This window comes from Halyomorpha halys, unplaced genomic scaffold (genome assembly GCF_000696795.3).
Source record: "Halyomorpha halys isolate HHAL.00 unplaced genomic scaffold, Hhal_1.1 Scaffold184.1, whole genome shotgun sequence".
Taxonomy (NCBI): domain Eukaryota; kingdom Metazoa; phylum Arthropoda; class Insecta; order Hemiptera; family Pentatomidae; genus Halyomorpha; species Halyomorpha halys.
In genome coordinates, this window is record NW_027105747.1 from 731077 (window position 1) to 745134 (window position 14058).

The window sequence follows — 14058 nt, forward strand, 5'->3', positions numbered from 1 at the left end:
TTTTTTTTTTTTTCCGAACCCTCTAAAACAGAAATAAAATGTGAGTTAGTAGTGCATTACTAACAAAATTAGAGATCCCTTAGATATTTTTGTCTATAAATTGTCAGACTATTTCAATGAGAATAAAACCTAGCGGATATTATAAAAAAATCAGTTCTACATTGACTAATCGAGTTTAATGAAAATTTTAGTGCTGTTTTAGGGAAAATAGGAAAAAAAAAGTGAAAAATCGATTCTTTAAAGTGGAATTTCTGTCAGGTGGAATTTAATAAAAAAAATTATACAACATCCCAGGGATATAATTGCCTTCAATACGCAATTTAAGTTTCACATGACTAGTTAAGATAGGCTGTCCGCAATCAAAGATTAAAATACGATTTTGTAAGAGTTGGTTATTTGGACTCGCATATTTTTGTAGAAAAATAAAATTCGATTTGTACTGTTACAATACTTTTCCAAACTACATAGATATTCCATATATAGGTAAGAGGAAGTAAAAATTGAGGCGACAAATTAATTTCTAATTAAAACAACTTGATTAGTGTAAATATGTTATTTCGATTTATTTTTAGCTGACATTGCTTGTTTTTTTTATTACATAAAACGGCACTTCTCAGTCAGCACACACATCAGTTGCAAATATTGGTGAAATGGCATCTCCATTAGTTCATAAATCGTAAACCTTAATTTCAAACTTAAAAGGTTAGTGAATTACTTTAGGTTGAACCTAAACCTTGAACCTTCCTCCTTAGGTGCTCATTAGGAATTGACAAATGTGATAATATATTAAATTTGAAAGCATCTCTACCCCCATAAACTCTTATACTTCTTCTTCTGGTCCCAACAAATCCATTCCGGAAACTTCTTGCAGTTCCTGTTCCCATCCCAATAACTTCACTAGTTTCTTACACGTGCTGTCGATGTTCCCTAGCCATATCACATCGCTGTGATCGTGTTCACAATAGAAATGAAAATCGGAGAAATTGTATGGATGAACATCATTTATGAATATCCTGGGAAATTTGAAATCGACTCCACGCAAAACTGTGGCCAAAGGCTCATCGCTTAAGGTAGAGCCAAGAACTATTAATAATTTGCACTCTTTCATGTCTTCCTCAAATTCTTCATAAATGTCAGTTGGTAACTCTTCCCCATACAACAATATGTTGGGTTTTATTAGCGATGCGCAGTTTGTGCATTGTGGAATCTTCTTCTCATCAAGTCGTACCTTTGTCCATTCAAATGAGAATTCTTTTCTACAATTGATACACACGAATGAATATAAATTTCCGTAAATCTGAGTGTATCTGGTGATCCCTGCTAGGTTTTCTACATCGTCCATGTTCAGGGTGTAGTTTTTCAGGAGTAAGTTCTTGTGTTCTAGTAATGCAATAAAGTAATGACTAAGTGTCGGTTCATAATCATTCTTCAAAACTGACGCGGTAATTTTATATAAGGGTGCTGGATCTTGTAAAAAGTAATTCTTATTGAAAGCGTCACAATAGTAGCATTCATTTTCGAAAGGAGCGTGATAAAGTCCCACATCGTGGCTCCTGAAGTCGGGAATATCGAGTGGCAACGATATCCTAGCCCCAGATATCACGACTATTCTTGAATTTTCGATTTCCCTTAGGTAGAAAACTATTTCTGCTAAGGTCGATTCCTTGATTAGCTCTGTGTTATCTTTGATAGTAGATGGGTCCGTAAGCAAGGATACCCGGATTTCTCCTATAGTTCCACTCTTGCATCTGCCCGATAACATCCTTTTATTAAAAAAAGAAAATGGTTATCTAAATATGAAACATAGTTAAATAATGAATGTTAAATGAAATAATCAATGGGTATTTAAATAATGAAAACACATGACTTTATTTTAGCATATTGTAAAGATTTTAAATTTTCTGTATCATAACCATTATAATCTACGACCAAATTTACTATATGTATGTTTATGTAAATACAGTTGTACATATAAATAAATATATTTAAAAAAAGAAAATCGGAAGATCGTTGATCGACCGTGAGTAATTAATAAAAGAAAGATGGTTCAGGAGCGATCAAAATATAGAAAAATAGTTGATAAACTATTTATTATGAATCAATTATAATAAATCTTTTACAATGAAAATTTTATAAATTTATTTATTATGAGGATATCTATATCAAGGCTAACTATTTATTTTGAGGCTCATGAAAAATAATTGATTACCTATTTGACTACCTTTTTTTTTAAAATAATTTTTGAGAATTTCTTTATTAATATTTAAAAAAAATATATAATCTTCCTCAACGAATATTTATGGAAGTATGTTTTTCTTGGTTTGGATCTTGATTTCATTAATTTCGTTTATTTATATTTATATCAATCGCATATTACAAATGATTATACCTTGACTGGAGATACGTGTATGGGGCTTTGGGCTTTCTAAATCCGACTAGGGGTTCCCCGTACACGTATTATTTTGAAATTTATTCATCTATTCATGTATTTATATTATGTACTTATGTTATATATTTATATTATGAATTTATATTATATATTTATATCTATTTGTATTTATATTATGTATCTCTAACGGTTCCTGATGGGAACCGACTGAAAAAGTATGTGCTATATTTAATTCAAATATATAGAACCATAGACCTCTCGCCATGGTATGCTAGATATGAATATCTATAATTAATCATTGGAGTTCCTTTCCAACGGTATCGTGTTCACCAATTTACTATGCTATTATATATGAGTTGGCATGCAGGGATTATTAATTATAAAATCAAGTCTTTGTTACATATTTCATATTTACAATCATATATACATTAGTAAGAATAATATTATGAGAGAGCATAGTAGACTTGTTTCCTTATACTTTAATTATTATATTATGGATTGAGAAGTACCAGTTGGGATCTTTGATATTTATAATGACTCCAAGTTATTAATTCTATTCATTGCTATTTAAAATTCAACGGAAAAGGTCTTACTTGTTTCGGTACATCGGTCGACTTGGTGGTTGTCGCGGCAGTGCATCCATATTACCTTTGCTCCACAGCCTCCCGGCTGCCGCTGCTGGATCCCCACGAGGGGTTACTTCGTCCTCTGGCCTCCAAGAGGTCTTCCCCTGATTTTCCATCAGACTCTCTTCAAGTGTCCATCTCTCCCAGACTGTGTCCAACTGTGTTCCTCCTGCTCTTTTTGCTTATTTTCTCTCCTTTACTTCTGACTCCTCCTTCTTTTGATTTCTGTTCTATGATTGGTTTTTCTATGTTCAGAGGGGGTCAGAAGGTCCAATGACCTTCGGCGAAATTCGGTCTTTTTCCTACCTTTCATGTTTTAATTAAGGCGGCTTTCTTCTTTATGTATTCCCCCCGAGGTTTTTAGAGTGGTCCCGTGTGAGATGAGGGGTGTTTATTTGTCTTTTCCTGCCTAAGAGGTCAACCTTTCCCAGGGGGTGCATACCCTCTGTTATCTCCATATCTCTGTATCTTACTTTTAATGTTTTGCGAGGGTCATTGACTCGGCCCGCGGTTCCTTTGGCATGTCGATAAAAGATCATACTCTAAGTTCAAAAATTCCAGCTGGTGCCTCCCATTACATATTAGTGTATTATTTCCTTAAGAGACCGGTAGCTTTACTTACTACTAGTGAAATTATTTTATAATATGTTAATGTAATTTATTATCAAGGAATGCTCAAAATTATCTGAGCGATTAAATTTCGGATGGCTCATCTCTGTAAATCGCCTCTTACTATACTTGATTAAAAGAATTCTTTAACATGGTTGGGTCTTTACTTAGCGGAAACTTCTGCCAGTAGAAGATGAGTGGATGACAGAAGGTTTACTTTCATATTGGTGCCAAAAAGAAATTATAAATTTTCATTAAAAAATGAACTTATCTTTATGGGATGTTCCGAATTTTAAATTATATTTTGATTTGTAATAGAATAATCAAAAATTTTACTTTTATCACCTCAAACAATTAAAAAACCCTCTACAAACATTCATTTACAGCATCCATTAAACAAGCTTTAAAGATTTATATTAAAATTATGCAAATGTATAAAATTAAACTGGAAGAAGACAAATATAAATAAATATATTTGTATATATAAATAATAAAATAATTATAAATATAAACTAGGATAAGTAATAGAATATTTCTGAAACTTAAAATACCGGGCCGAAATATTGACCTAAATAGCCCAATAATTATCAAATATATATATAAAATTTACTGCTTGACTTTTCTAATCTACAATTTTCCTAGCTCGTTTCTGTAATTTTAAAGTACAAGGATTAGTACTTATAACATGTGTGTGTTAATAGATTTTCAATAATTTATACATAATTTGTTTTCTGTATTTAAGAAGTTTACGAGAAATCCAAGCTTTTCCCCATGATAATCCGAATAACTCTACTCTACTTGAAGATTTCTCCCTTTTTATTCTGAATCAACGATGGATTTCTTTTAAGAGGGTTTTCTTCGTGAGACGATCGTAGCTGCCAAAGCGAAGTAAACACGTAAAAAAAAGATAATTTTCGAGAATGCTCAGGAGGATGTCACTTCATGAATTTGCTAGGGAAGATCATGGGGTATGATCGCAGGTGCATATTTCTCTGATCTATCACCCTCGATATTTCTTATAAATTAAACTAGCAAGCAAAGTTGCGAAATCCGTTATAATGCTGATAAAATTAAGTCAACTTTTGTGAAATATACTTAAAAACAACAACACAAAATAGAAAATAAACACTCTGTAAAAGCCGTAGAAGTTGATACATGAAACAAATTAGGTTCCGCGTCTATCTGTAGTCAATCCATACAACCAGCTAGTACAAAATCCGGGAAGAAAAAAAGGCAGTTATCTCACCCCAATTTTTGATTACTTGAATGAAAACTATGTATAATCACTACTCAAAATTGATGATTGTGCCAAGTATAGGTAGGGGGAATAAAAAAACATTATTTAAAGAAGAGTAAATTTGCTGAAATATTAGCTCTAATTGCGTCCAATAGTTCTGGAGATATAGCAAAATTTCTTAAAAATCTACTGAAAGGTTAGAAGTTAGTTAATTTAATTTGAGAAATCTATATCTCAGAAACTATGTGACGTACAGATGTCTATTAGCACTCATATTAAAGCTAGTTTAATGGACTATAAGGAAGTTCATGACCTTTACCTTCGTAGGAATAGTAGTTTTCATGATATTTGCTAAAATAATTGATTTATAGTTGTTCAGACAATAAGTTTGATTTTTGAAAAACTTCATTTCAGAAACCATTGGATGTACAGATGTCTGCCTGTGCTCAAATTAAAATTAGTTAAATTTACTACAAAATAGTTAATTATGTTTATCTTTTTAGGAGTAGTAGTTTTTATGATATTTGACAAAATAAACTCACAAAATGTTCATTTCTAGTTGTTCGTATAAAATGTTGATTTTTGAAAAATCTCTAGATCCATTAGACGCACATTTGTCTGCCAACACTCAAAATAAAGGAAATTTAATTTTCTATAAAGTAGTTTATGAAACTTATCGTCGTAGGGGTAGTACTTTTTATGATATTCACAAATGATTATAAATTTGGCAAATGAAAATTTGTCCGAACAACTATAAGTCAATTTATTTTAGAAAATTTCATGTAAACTATTACTCATACGAAGTTAAACATAATAAACTACTTTATAGCTCATTAAACTAGCTTTAATTTGAGTGCTAATAGCCATCTGTACATGAAATGGCTTTTGAGATATAAATTATTCAAAATAAATTCACTAACTACTGATCTTTCAGCACGTCCTATTCAAACTTTTATGAAATGTTACTTTTTAAAAAGCTATATCTCAAAAACTATTTTATGTAAATAACTCTATTAGGGCTCATATTTTTGCGAATTTACTCATCTCTAAATGACGTTCTCTTAGGTTTTCTTGTGTTGTTCCTACTTTTTAAGATATAGAGCTCCAATGAATTTATTTTATCGCTTTGAAACAGCCGCCATTTTTTATTCCCCCTACCTATACTTCACAGACTCATCAGTTTTGACTTGTAATTATACATAGTTTTCATTAAAGTAATAAAACATTTGTGTGAGATAACTGCCTTTTTTCTCCTCTTGGGCTCTTGTACTAGGCCTATTACCGGACTAACCTAGAACCGACTTTAAGAAATTAGGTTTGTTAGTACTCAGCAAATTACCAAATTAATTTTATATATTATTTTATTAAATTCCATCGCCTACTATATTTTGTATACTTTATATCGAAAACTATTCTCTAGTTTTTCCATTAAAATTAAAGGATAATCTAGTGTATATTTCATGGAATCACGTCCAGTGAGAAAGCTGTACAGCCCAATGTATTTGAGGGATTTTTTTTTTCATTAATTATTATAATTATATATAATTTGATATTAAACAAACAAATACTGTTAACAATGTAGTAAATAAACAGTTAATCATTTTTTACTGAGAAGAAGAGAATGGATTGAAATTCTTTATATTTTATTTGCCTTACCAGAATTAATTGGACAATGTCAACTCTGTAAGGAAATCACCTTTGAAAGTTCAAAGATCATAAGGAAATAATGGTTTCCTTCGCCATTTGTTCCTTATTATAATGGCTTGAATCAGATGTTTGATGTTTTACAAAATAAATTTTATGATAAAACAGATGAAAATAACCATCACTATTTTACAGTGCAGAAAAATTAACTCTGAAGCGTGAACATTGGAGCGTTGAAGTACTTCATATGTGCTAAATAAAATAGTGATAAGAGCTTTACTTGTTTCACGGGGTGGGGGCCACGGCCTGCGAACGAAAAAATAAAAAAAAATCTGCCGAGCTGACTCCTAGCGTGAAATATTGTGCTAATAAATATGGCCCCCCCTCGGAAAGGGTTGGTTTTGAAAATCTCAGTTGACAATTTACACCAGCCGCAGTTTTGGGCCCTTGAAGGGATATAGCGTCTGCTCCTAACGCCTGTTCACTGAATATATTTTGTAAATATATCTGGCAGCTCCCTCTGACTGAATGATATAGGGCAGCTCTCAGATCCTGCAAAATGCCATATATCCCTCATAGTTTGTTCTCTGTATTATTTTGTTTTCGAGCTCAATGGCTAAAACACCAACGATGCCATTCAGTGTTAAGTGTATGCTATTAAAGTGCTACCAATGATGGGTAGTTTCTCTACACGCCTGTAATACTCCATTTTAACTGAGATCAAATTTACTGAATGTATTAAATAATATATTATATTATATATACATCGTTATATATATACAACTGTATACAGTTGTAAATTTAAATAAAGATATAATTTGGACATATGGATTTGAGCTCTGGGGCTCCACCAAACCATCAAATTCTTCCCGCATCCAATCGTAACAATCCAGGCGTCTAAAAAGAAGATGGCCACGGGACCTTCTAATTTAAATTAATGTTTCAAGTACCACCAATGGGTGGTTCCTTCCCAAGATTTTCAAGTGTATATGAAACATACTACATATTTACCTATTGTATTATTTTGTACAGTTATAAATAATAAAAAAATATAAAAAAATAAAGATATTAAAAAAAAGTGTATGTTTGTTTTTTTTCAAAAACCATCTGTGTTCAACAAATGCGAAACTATACACAGGAGTGAGTGGCTATCGGCTTCCAAAGATTAGAGCTGTGATTCTCTACAATTCTTTTGTTATAACAAACTGCAAATAATTAAAAACTTTATGGGCATACTAACGATAAGATCAATTTTTAAAAAAAAATTCCGGCGAAATCAGTTGCGCAATCTGCATTTCATAAAAACTACTTTTTCAGTCCTGGTCTTCAAAAAAATATTAAACTAAACGGTTGACTGATTGGTTAAAAAAAAAAAAAAAAAAAAAAAAAAAAAAAAAAAAAAAAAAATCATCCAACTATTTAAATCAATAAAGCATTCATACTGTTTCTATTTGTATTTTATTATTTATTCACTACCACTAATTTGTTTTCCTGAGAAAATTTTATTTCTGGGATATTAACCTTTTTTTAAACACTTTTATAAAGAACATATTAATTACTTATATTTCAGAGTTATCTGGTTATATTTAGTTTGACAATAAAATTTATCGTAGGAGCCGTTTTTTGTATATTACAATTTTTGTACATGTAAGTAGTAGATGGTATTCGACAAAATTAATACTAGAGTATTTTTTTGCTGATCCACAACTTCCCCCCCCCCCCCCCCCCAAATATGAACCAAATCGAGCAAGTTATTTTTGAAAAATACATTTGCGCTTGCGTAACCGAAATTGGTTCCTTGACTTCTCAAGTATAACAAGCGAATAAAACTTTTTAATTTTTACTACTTTATTTGCTTTTACTTTATTATGTAATTGAATAGCTTCCTTCCCTTGGCTAGTTAGTGAAGTAATGAAAATAATTTTATTGGGGAAGAACTCACATCAAAGAGCCGTAGCATTGTTTTTAAGAATCAGATGATTTGAGCAAAGAGAATCATAAAAACCCAACAACATTAGGTACGATACCGTGTTTTCAATTAAGGGGTCCTAGAAAACTCCGAATTCTTTAGGACTACAAAACTTAATCTTCATAGGATTAAGTTACTATAAATTAATATATTATTTTTTAATGGTCATATCATTTTTAGTAAATGAATATGAGAATAGAAAACTGTTTTTAGTTTATTATTGAACAAAATAAAATATTGAATTTCTTTAACTACAACCTGTATAGCGCATTGTTGATCAATCAACATTTAGAAAATTCAGGTATGATAATGATTTAAAAAACATAAGATATTACTAAAGACATGGCCGTAGGCAGGGGGGAGCCGCGGCTTTTTGTCTATTAAAATAAGAATTATAACTGTTGTTGAGGGGGTAAGCCGAATGATTTATAACAAGGGTTGATGATGTTAAATTAAATTTTGATAATGGAGAAATATTTTGTTGGATAAGATGTGTATTTTTAATATCAAATTATACACAATGAATTAAATTTTTTAAATTACTGAAATTCCAATATGGTAAATTTAAAATAAAACTCGCAGTTAAAGAAACACCAATGCTTTCTTAAGTATTTTTACATATATTATACTGCTTTAAATTAAAACATTACATTTTTTAAAAATATTTAATTTTTAATTATTTTTTAAACAGTAAATTTTTGTTTTTTAATCACAAATTATTATATTTAGTCAGTTAGATAAATAGTTATATGTTCAACTTATATGGCTAGTTGTTTCATAATTATATATATTTTTTAAAATTGGATTAAATTTTTTTAATAATAATGAAGTATTACTAATAAGTATATTAGGTTTTTCATTTCTGTTGGTTCACATTAGTAAATTACTATGCTATATTTTATGATGTATGCTGTATGTTATATTATATGTTATGTAAGATTCTTAGTTGGTTTAAAGCGGGATATTGTTTTTAGGTTATGTATTTTATATATATTTTATATTATGCATCTCTTTGTTCCAGGTACGTGAAAGTTACTTAAAATGCACGTGAGTAATCAATTCCAACCATTAATTCAATTTAGAAAAATGTTATTTGTTTTAATAAAATGCAGTTTCTATATGATAAGAATAGAAGAACTATAAATGCAATTTAATTTGCTAGTATTTCAACTTGAAAATCCTTTCTTTTGTCATATTGAATAATCTCCAAAATATAAAAAAAATTAAATTAAATTAAAACCGAACATTAATGTAAATATATAAAATGTTCAAGTCCCTCACATGTACGCTAGTTATTTTTCAATGTGGCTGCTGAAAGCCACTCAAGGAGTCCTATCCTTCTATAATAACTTTTTACCACGTGAGCCACAATTCCTTTTTTAAATCAAATTTTAGAGTTAATCAGCCTCTCTTGTTTTCTTTTATTCTCCCTTTCCTCAGAGAGGGAATTACCGGAGGAGATGAGATATTAAGGACCCCATGATAGGTCGGCAAGCATAAATCAAAAGAAAATACGCAGAGTTGCCCTAGATCCAGATAATAAAGACCATAAATAATGTTTAAGTTAGATAATTATATAATCATAAATATTAGAAGGGTTAAAACTGTGAAGGCCGTAAGGTAAACTTTAGAACATTATTTGTTTCAGTTTGAAGCTCAAAATCAAGAAAGATTTTTTTGAATATCTTAGGTACAATAATTAGTTTCTATCATTTTCATATTTTTTATAATAATGAACAGAAAAAAGTAATAAATTATTAGAATACTCTGCTTATTTAGGAGAATGTAATATAATTAAAGAAATGAAGGATTCCATTTAAAAATCTTTTTTATCCGTTTTCTTACGAAATTTATTTTAAATCGGAATTTTTAATTATTTGATAAAAATTTCAAAGAATTAAATGATTTGGATATATTGCTTCTTCTCGCTGATTTAATCCAGTAAAGGCTAGTAATGTTTTTGTTTGAGTATTTCAAACACTTTAATTTCTGACTATTTTAATTATTAATTTTGTTGTCACAGTTAAATACTAAATCTAAAACATTAACGTTAATTTTTAAATGATTTGGCACGGTATGTGGCCAGAATTATGTTTTCACAACTGGGCCTAATCAGACGCTGATATGATATTTAATTAAATATAAAAAAAAGTTTTTTTTTATTCCAAATGAATTTTGAATTCTTGTATAAGTTGAAATTAATTTAGTCAGAAATGGACAGCATATTTTTTTTTTAATTTAAATATGGTGCACCAGTAAGTAAATTTTTCTTCAAACCAAATCGAACATCATTAATGAGCCGTTCTCAATTTCGGGAAATATGCAGTCTAATCGAATAATTAACCAAAATAATTATTGAACCATGAAAATGATTTTCCCCCGTTACTATATACAAATAATAATCACAATTTATAAAAATGGATAATCATTTATTGAATTAGGTCTATACGGTTATCTATTAAAGAGAAGTTAAAGAACTTGAATTTTTCTTAAAACATTACTTTTTTTTATCCAAAATATTAAAAGAATCATTTCAGCCAAAATTACAATAAGTATTTCTAATTAATTCATCATTCAAAGCTAAAGAAATTTTTGACTCTCATCCTAAAACAACTTTTCAATTTAAATAAATAATTTTAAAATAATTAATATAATCTGATGAGCCACGTCATTAGACAGCAGACTCGATCCGTTTTCAGGCGTATCCTTTTCCTTATTAAATGCAGTACAAGAGATATCACACCTTGTAGTTACCTACCCCGTATATATCGGGTTATATATGGTATATATAGGGCTTGCCCTATGGGACCATGGGGCTTAAAAGAAAACTTAAAACCAAAATTAGACGAGAACGGAATAATTAAATCAACAGGTACATCAAACTTAAAAATCTAAAATACCTAGCGTAATATTTAATTTTTAATGATACTGTGCTATGAATAAAATTAAATTTCTCCTTTAAACATCAAAAGTGTTTAGCTAAACTCACTAGATTCTAGTCAATATAATATAGTTATATTTAGCTAAACTCACTATATTATATTGACTAGAATCTAGTGAGTTTAACTAATAAGACTCTCGTTTTTATGAATAAGATATTTAATTACAGTTCAATTTATGAATGTATCAGTTTTTCTAAAGGTCTGGTTATTTAATATAAACTTTCAAGGTAATTAAGATTCTTAAGAAATTTTGTGTCAGCAATTTTTTTTCTTAAATAAAGGTCTGTAATGAAACCAATTCCTAAAAGGGAAAATGATTAGCCATTGATATTATAAGAGAGTGGAATAAAAAAGAACAATTATGTCATTAATATAAAATAAAAATGATTGAGGAAAAAATCCATAGGAACACATTAACCCTCATAATAAAACTAAATAATAATTTATTTTAATAACCGTCTATAGAAATATGCACTCACAGTTTCCACAGAGGTAGGAGGGACCAGACACAAGTCCTCTGCGATCTGTACATCACCGCATTCTTCTAGAAGTCATCAAGAATACTTACAGCAGAGAGCATACGTCATAAATAGCAGATAAAAAGCAATTGAATACATAATAAAATTAGAATTTCAATAGTTTGAACCATCAATACTTCTAACTAATGCCTTATAATTCAAAGATAATTAACCATTCGTAGGGCGCGGTTGAGGATTCTCAAAATCGGGGCACTGTGAGCCTGACAGGCACACAATGTATAAAAACTCGTAAAGTCCCTTAATCGCCTTATTTATTTAAACCAAAAATTACCGACCATCTTGAGGATGTAGAAAATTAGGGAAAAATATAAAATAAATTTAAAACATTTATTAAGGTACAGAAACCAAAAAAAGTCAAAATGCGGAATTCGCATATCATGGTTGCTAATATAAATCAAAATAGGACCTTTTATCTTCGAAACAAAATTCAAAAAGGGGCCAGACATGAAGTTAAAATGTGTGGGGACAGAAATCAGTCGGAGACGTGGTCCATCAAAGCTGGTAAAAGATGGTTGCATTTCACACAGCAGGAGTTCGTGAGCCGACGTATTACTGTTTCCACCGTGCAATCAAAACATCTGGACCGCTTTTGGAGGTGGGGAGGGGTTGATTTTGGACGATCATCAGCTGGGTTCGAATCTCTTGAGACGAATTTTCAAGGAGGTAAGAAGGCCGGATTTCAGCTCCCTTCTTCGCTGAAGTTGTCCAATATACAGTTCATGTGACAATTCTTTGGGAAAACTCTTCTTGGAATTCATTCTAATTGATTCCCGAGGTGAATAACCAAGGAATTGATCCCTTCCAAGTTCAACATGGAGAAAAGTCATTGGCCATCGATATGTATTTCGCTGTACGTTATATGTGGCGCACATTTGGTTAGCAGTGTCACCTCCAGTTTTGTGATCATTATAATACGTTATGACCTCAGGTTTTTTTTTTTCTCCAGCGCTTTTATCAATGGCTTTGGCTCCGAAGAAACCGGGAGTACACATTTATTCTTGCTTGTGACATAGGTTGCCAACACTTTTTCGTCGTTGAAATCAAAAAGATCGGAATATTGTGATCTCCCTAAAATCAAAGAAATACTGAAATAACGATTGAAGAATTTATGAAAAAAATCTAAGAAAGAGGGGCGATGAAGCCTAAAAGATACAGCTGAAAGGCGCGGTGAGCCTGACAAGGCACATGATCCCCATTCATAAACGGTAATGGTACCAGACGAAAATGACTCTAACACAAGTATGGAAGAACAGTGAAGTGCTTGAATTTACTATCTAAAGTGAAAAATATTTTGAGCCCGTATTTCGCTTTGAGCCCGTCAGATCAAAATACGTGTGACGCACTTTCTTTCCAGCAGGAGTTGAACTGACTGGGCGGGTTGGAACTACCCCACAAAGTTAGGAAACTACTGGTAGGTAAGGGTCACACTCGGCGCCTTTTTGGAAGAGACTGCAAACAAACCAAATCCTGTGCCTGTAAGATCAGCCGCGCCCGGTGAAGCTACAAAATATTATTCGAATAATATACTAAAGTAAAACATTATTGGTTAACCAATACGTTGAAAATTTATATTAATGGATAAAATATGAGTATTGTTAAATTGCGCAGTAAGAAAAATTAATATTTATTAAGTTATAAAATTAGTTATTTATACAAAATATTTGAAACATAATGTGAATTATAAATTTTTTTTTTTTTTAGAGGATATAGTCATAAGTTATATTTTATTTTATATAAAAAGTAGTTTAAGAAAAATTATTATAAGGGTTTATTTAGAGATAATACTATAAAGTTTCAATATTAAATATTAAATTAAATGGTTTTTAAGTAATTTGTTTATTGTTTAATATTTTATATTATCATTCTAGTTCTGTCTCAAGATACAATTACCAAATGAATGAGGAACAATTTTAATTACTATTCTCTATATTAACTATGAGAGTTGTTTTATTAATTATTAATGGGTCCTCTAGTAATTAATAATATAAAACTTTCTCACCTTTCCAGTATCCTAGACAAACGAGCCAGAATTGAGTAATTAATAATTTAATTTATTATTATTATTCACTTTCTCATTGTTTATTCCTTTCTCACTGACAGATT

At 30.4% G+C, this 14058-nt stretch overlaps 1 protein-coding gene across 1 annotated transcript; it reads right to left on the bottom strand.

Moving 5' to 3' along the window:
* Nucleotides 1-820: 820 nt before the first annotated feature.
* Nucleotides 821-1762, bottom strand: LOC106679204 (NAD-dependent deacetylase sir2A). Its single transcript, XM_014418219.1, has one exon. It carries the CDS (start codon nt 1760-1762, stop codon nt 821-823), a length of 942 nt encoding a protein of 313 aa, XP_014273705.1.
* Nucleotides 1763-14058: the final 12296 nt, after the last annotated feature.

Bases quoted from the DNA above. Each gene is read 5' to 3' on its own strand.
- LOC106679204 (XM_014418219.1), bottom strand. From the start codon at position 1,762: ATGTTATCGGGCAGATGCAAGAGTGGAACTATAGGAGAAATCCGGGTA.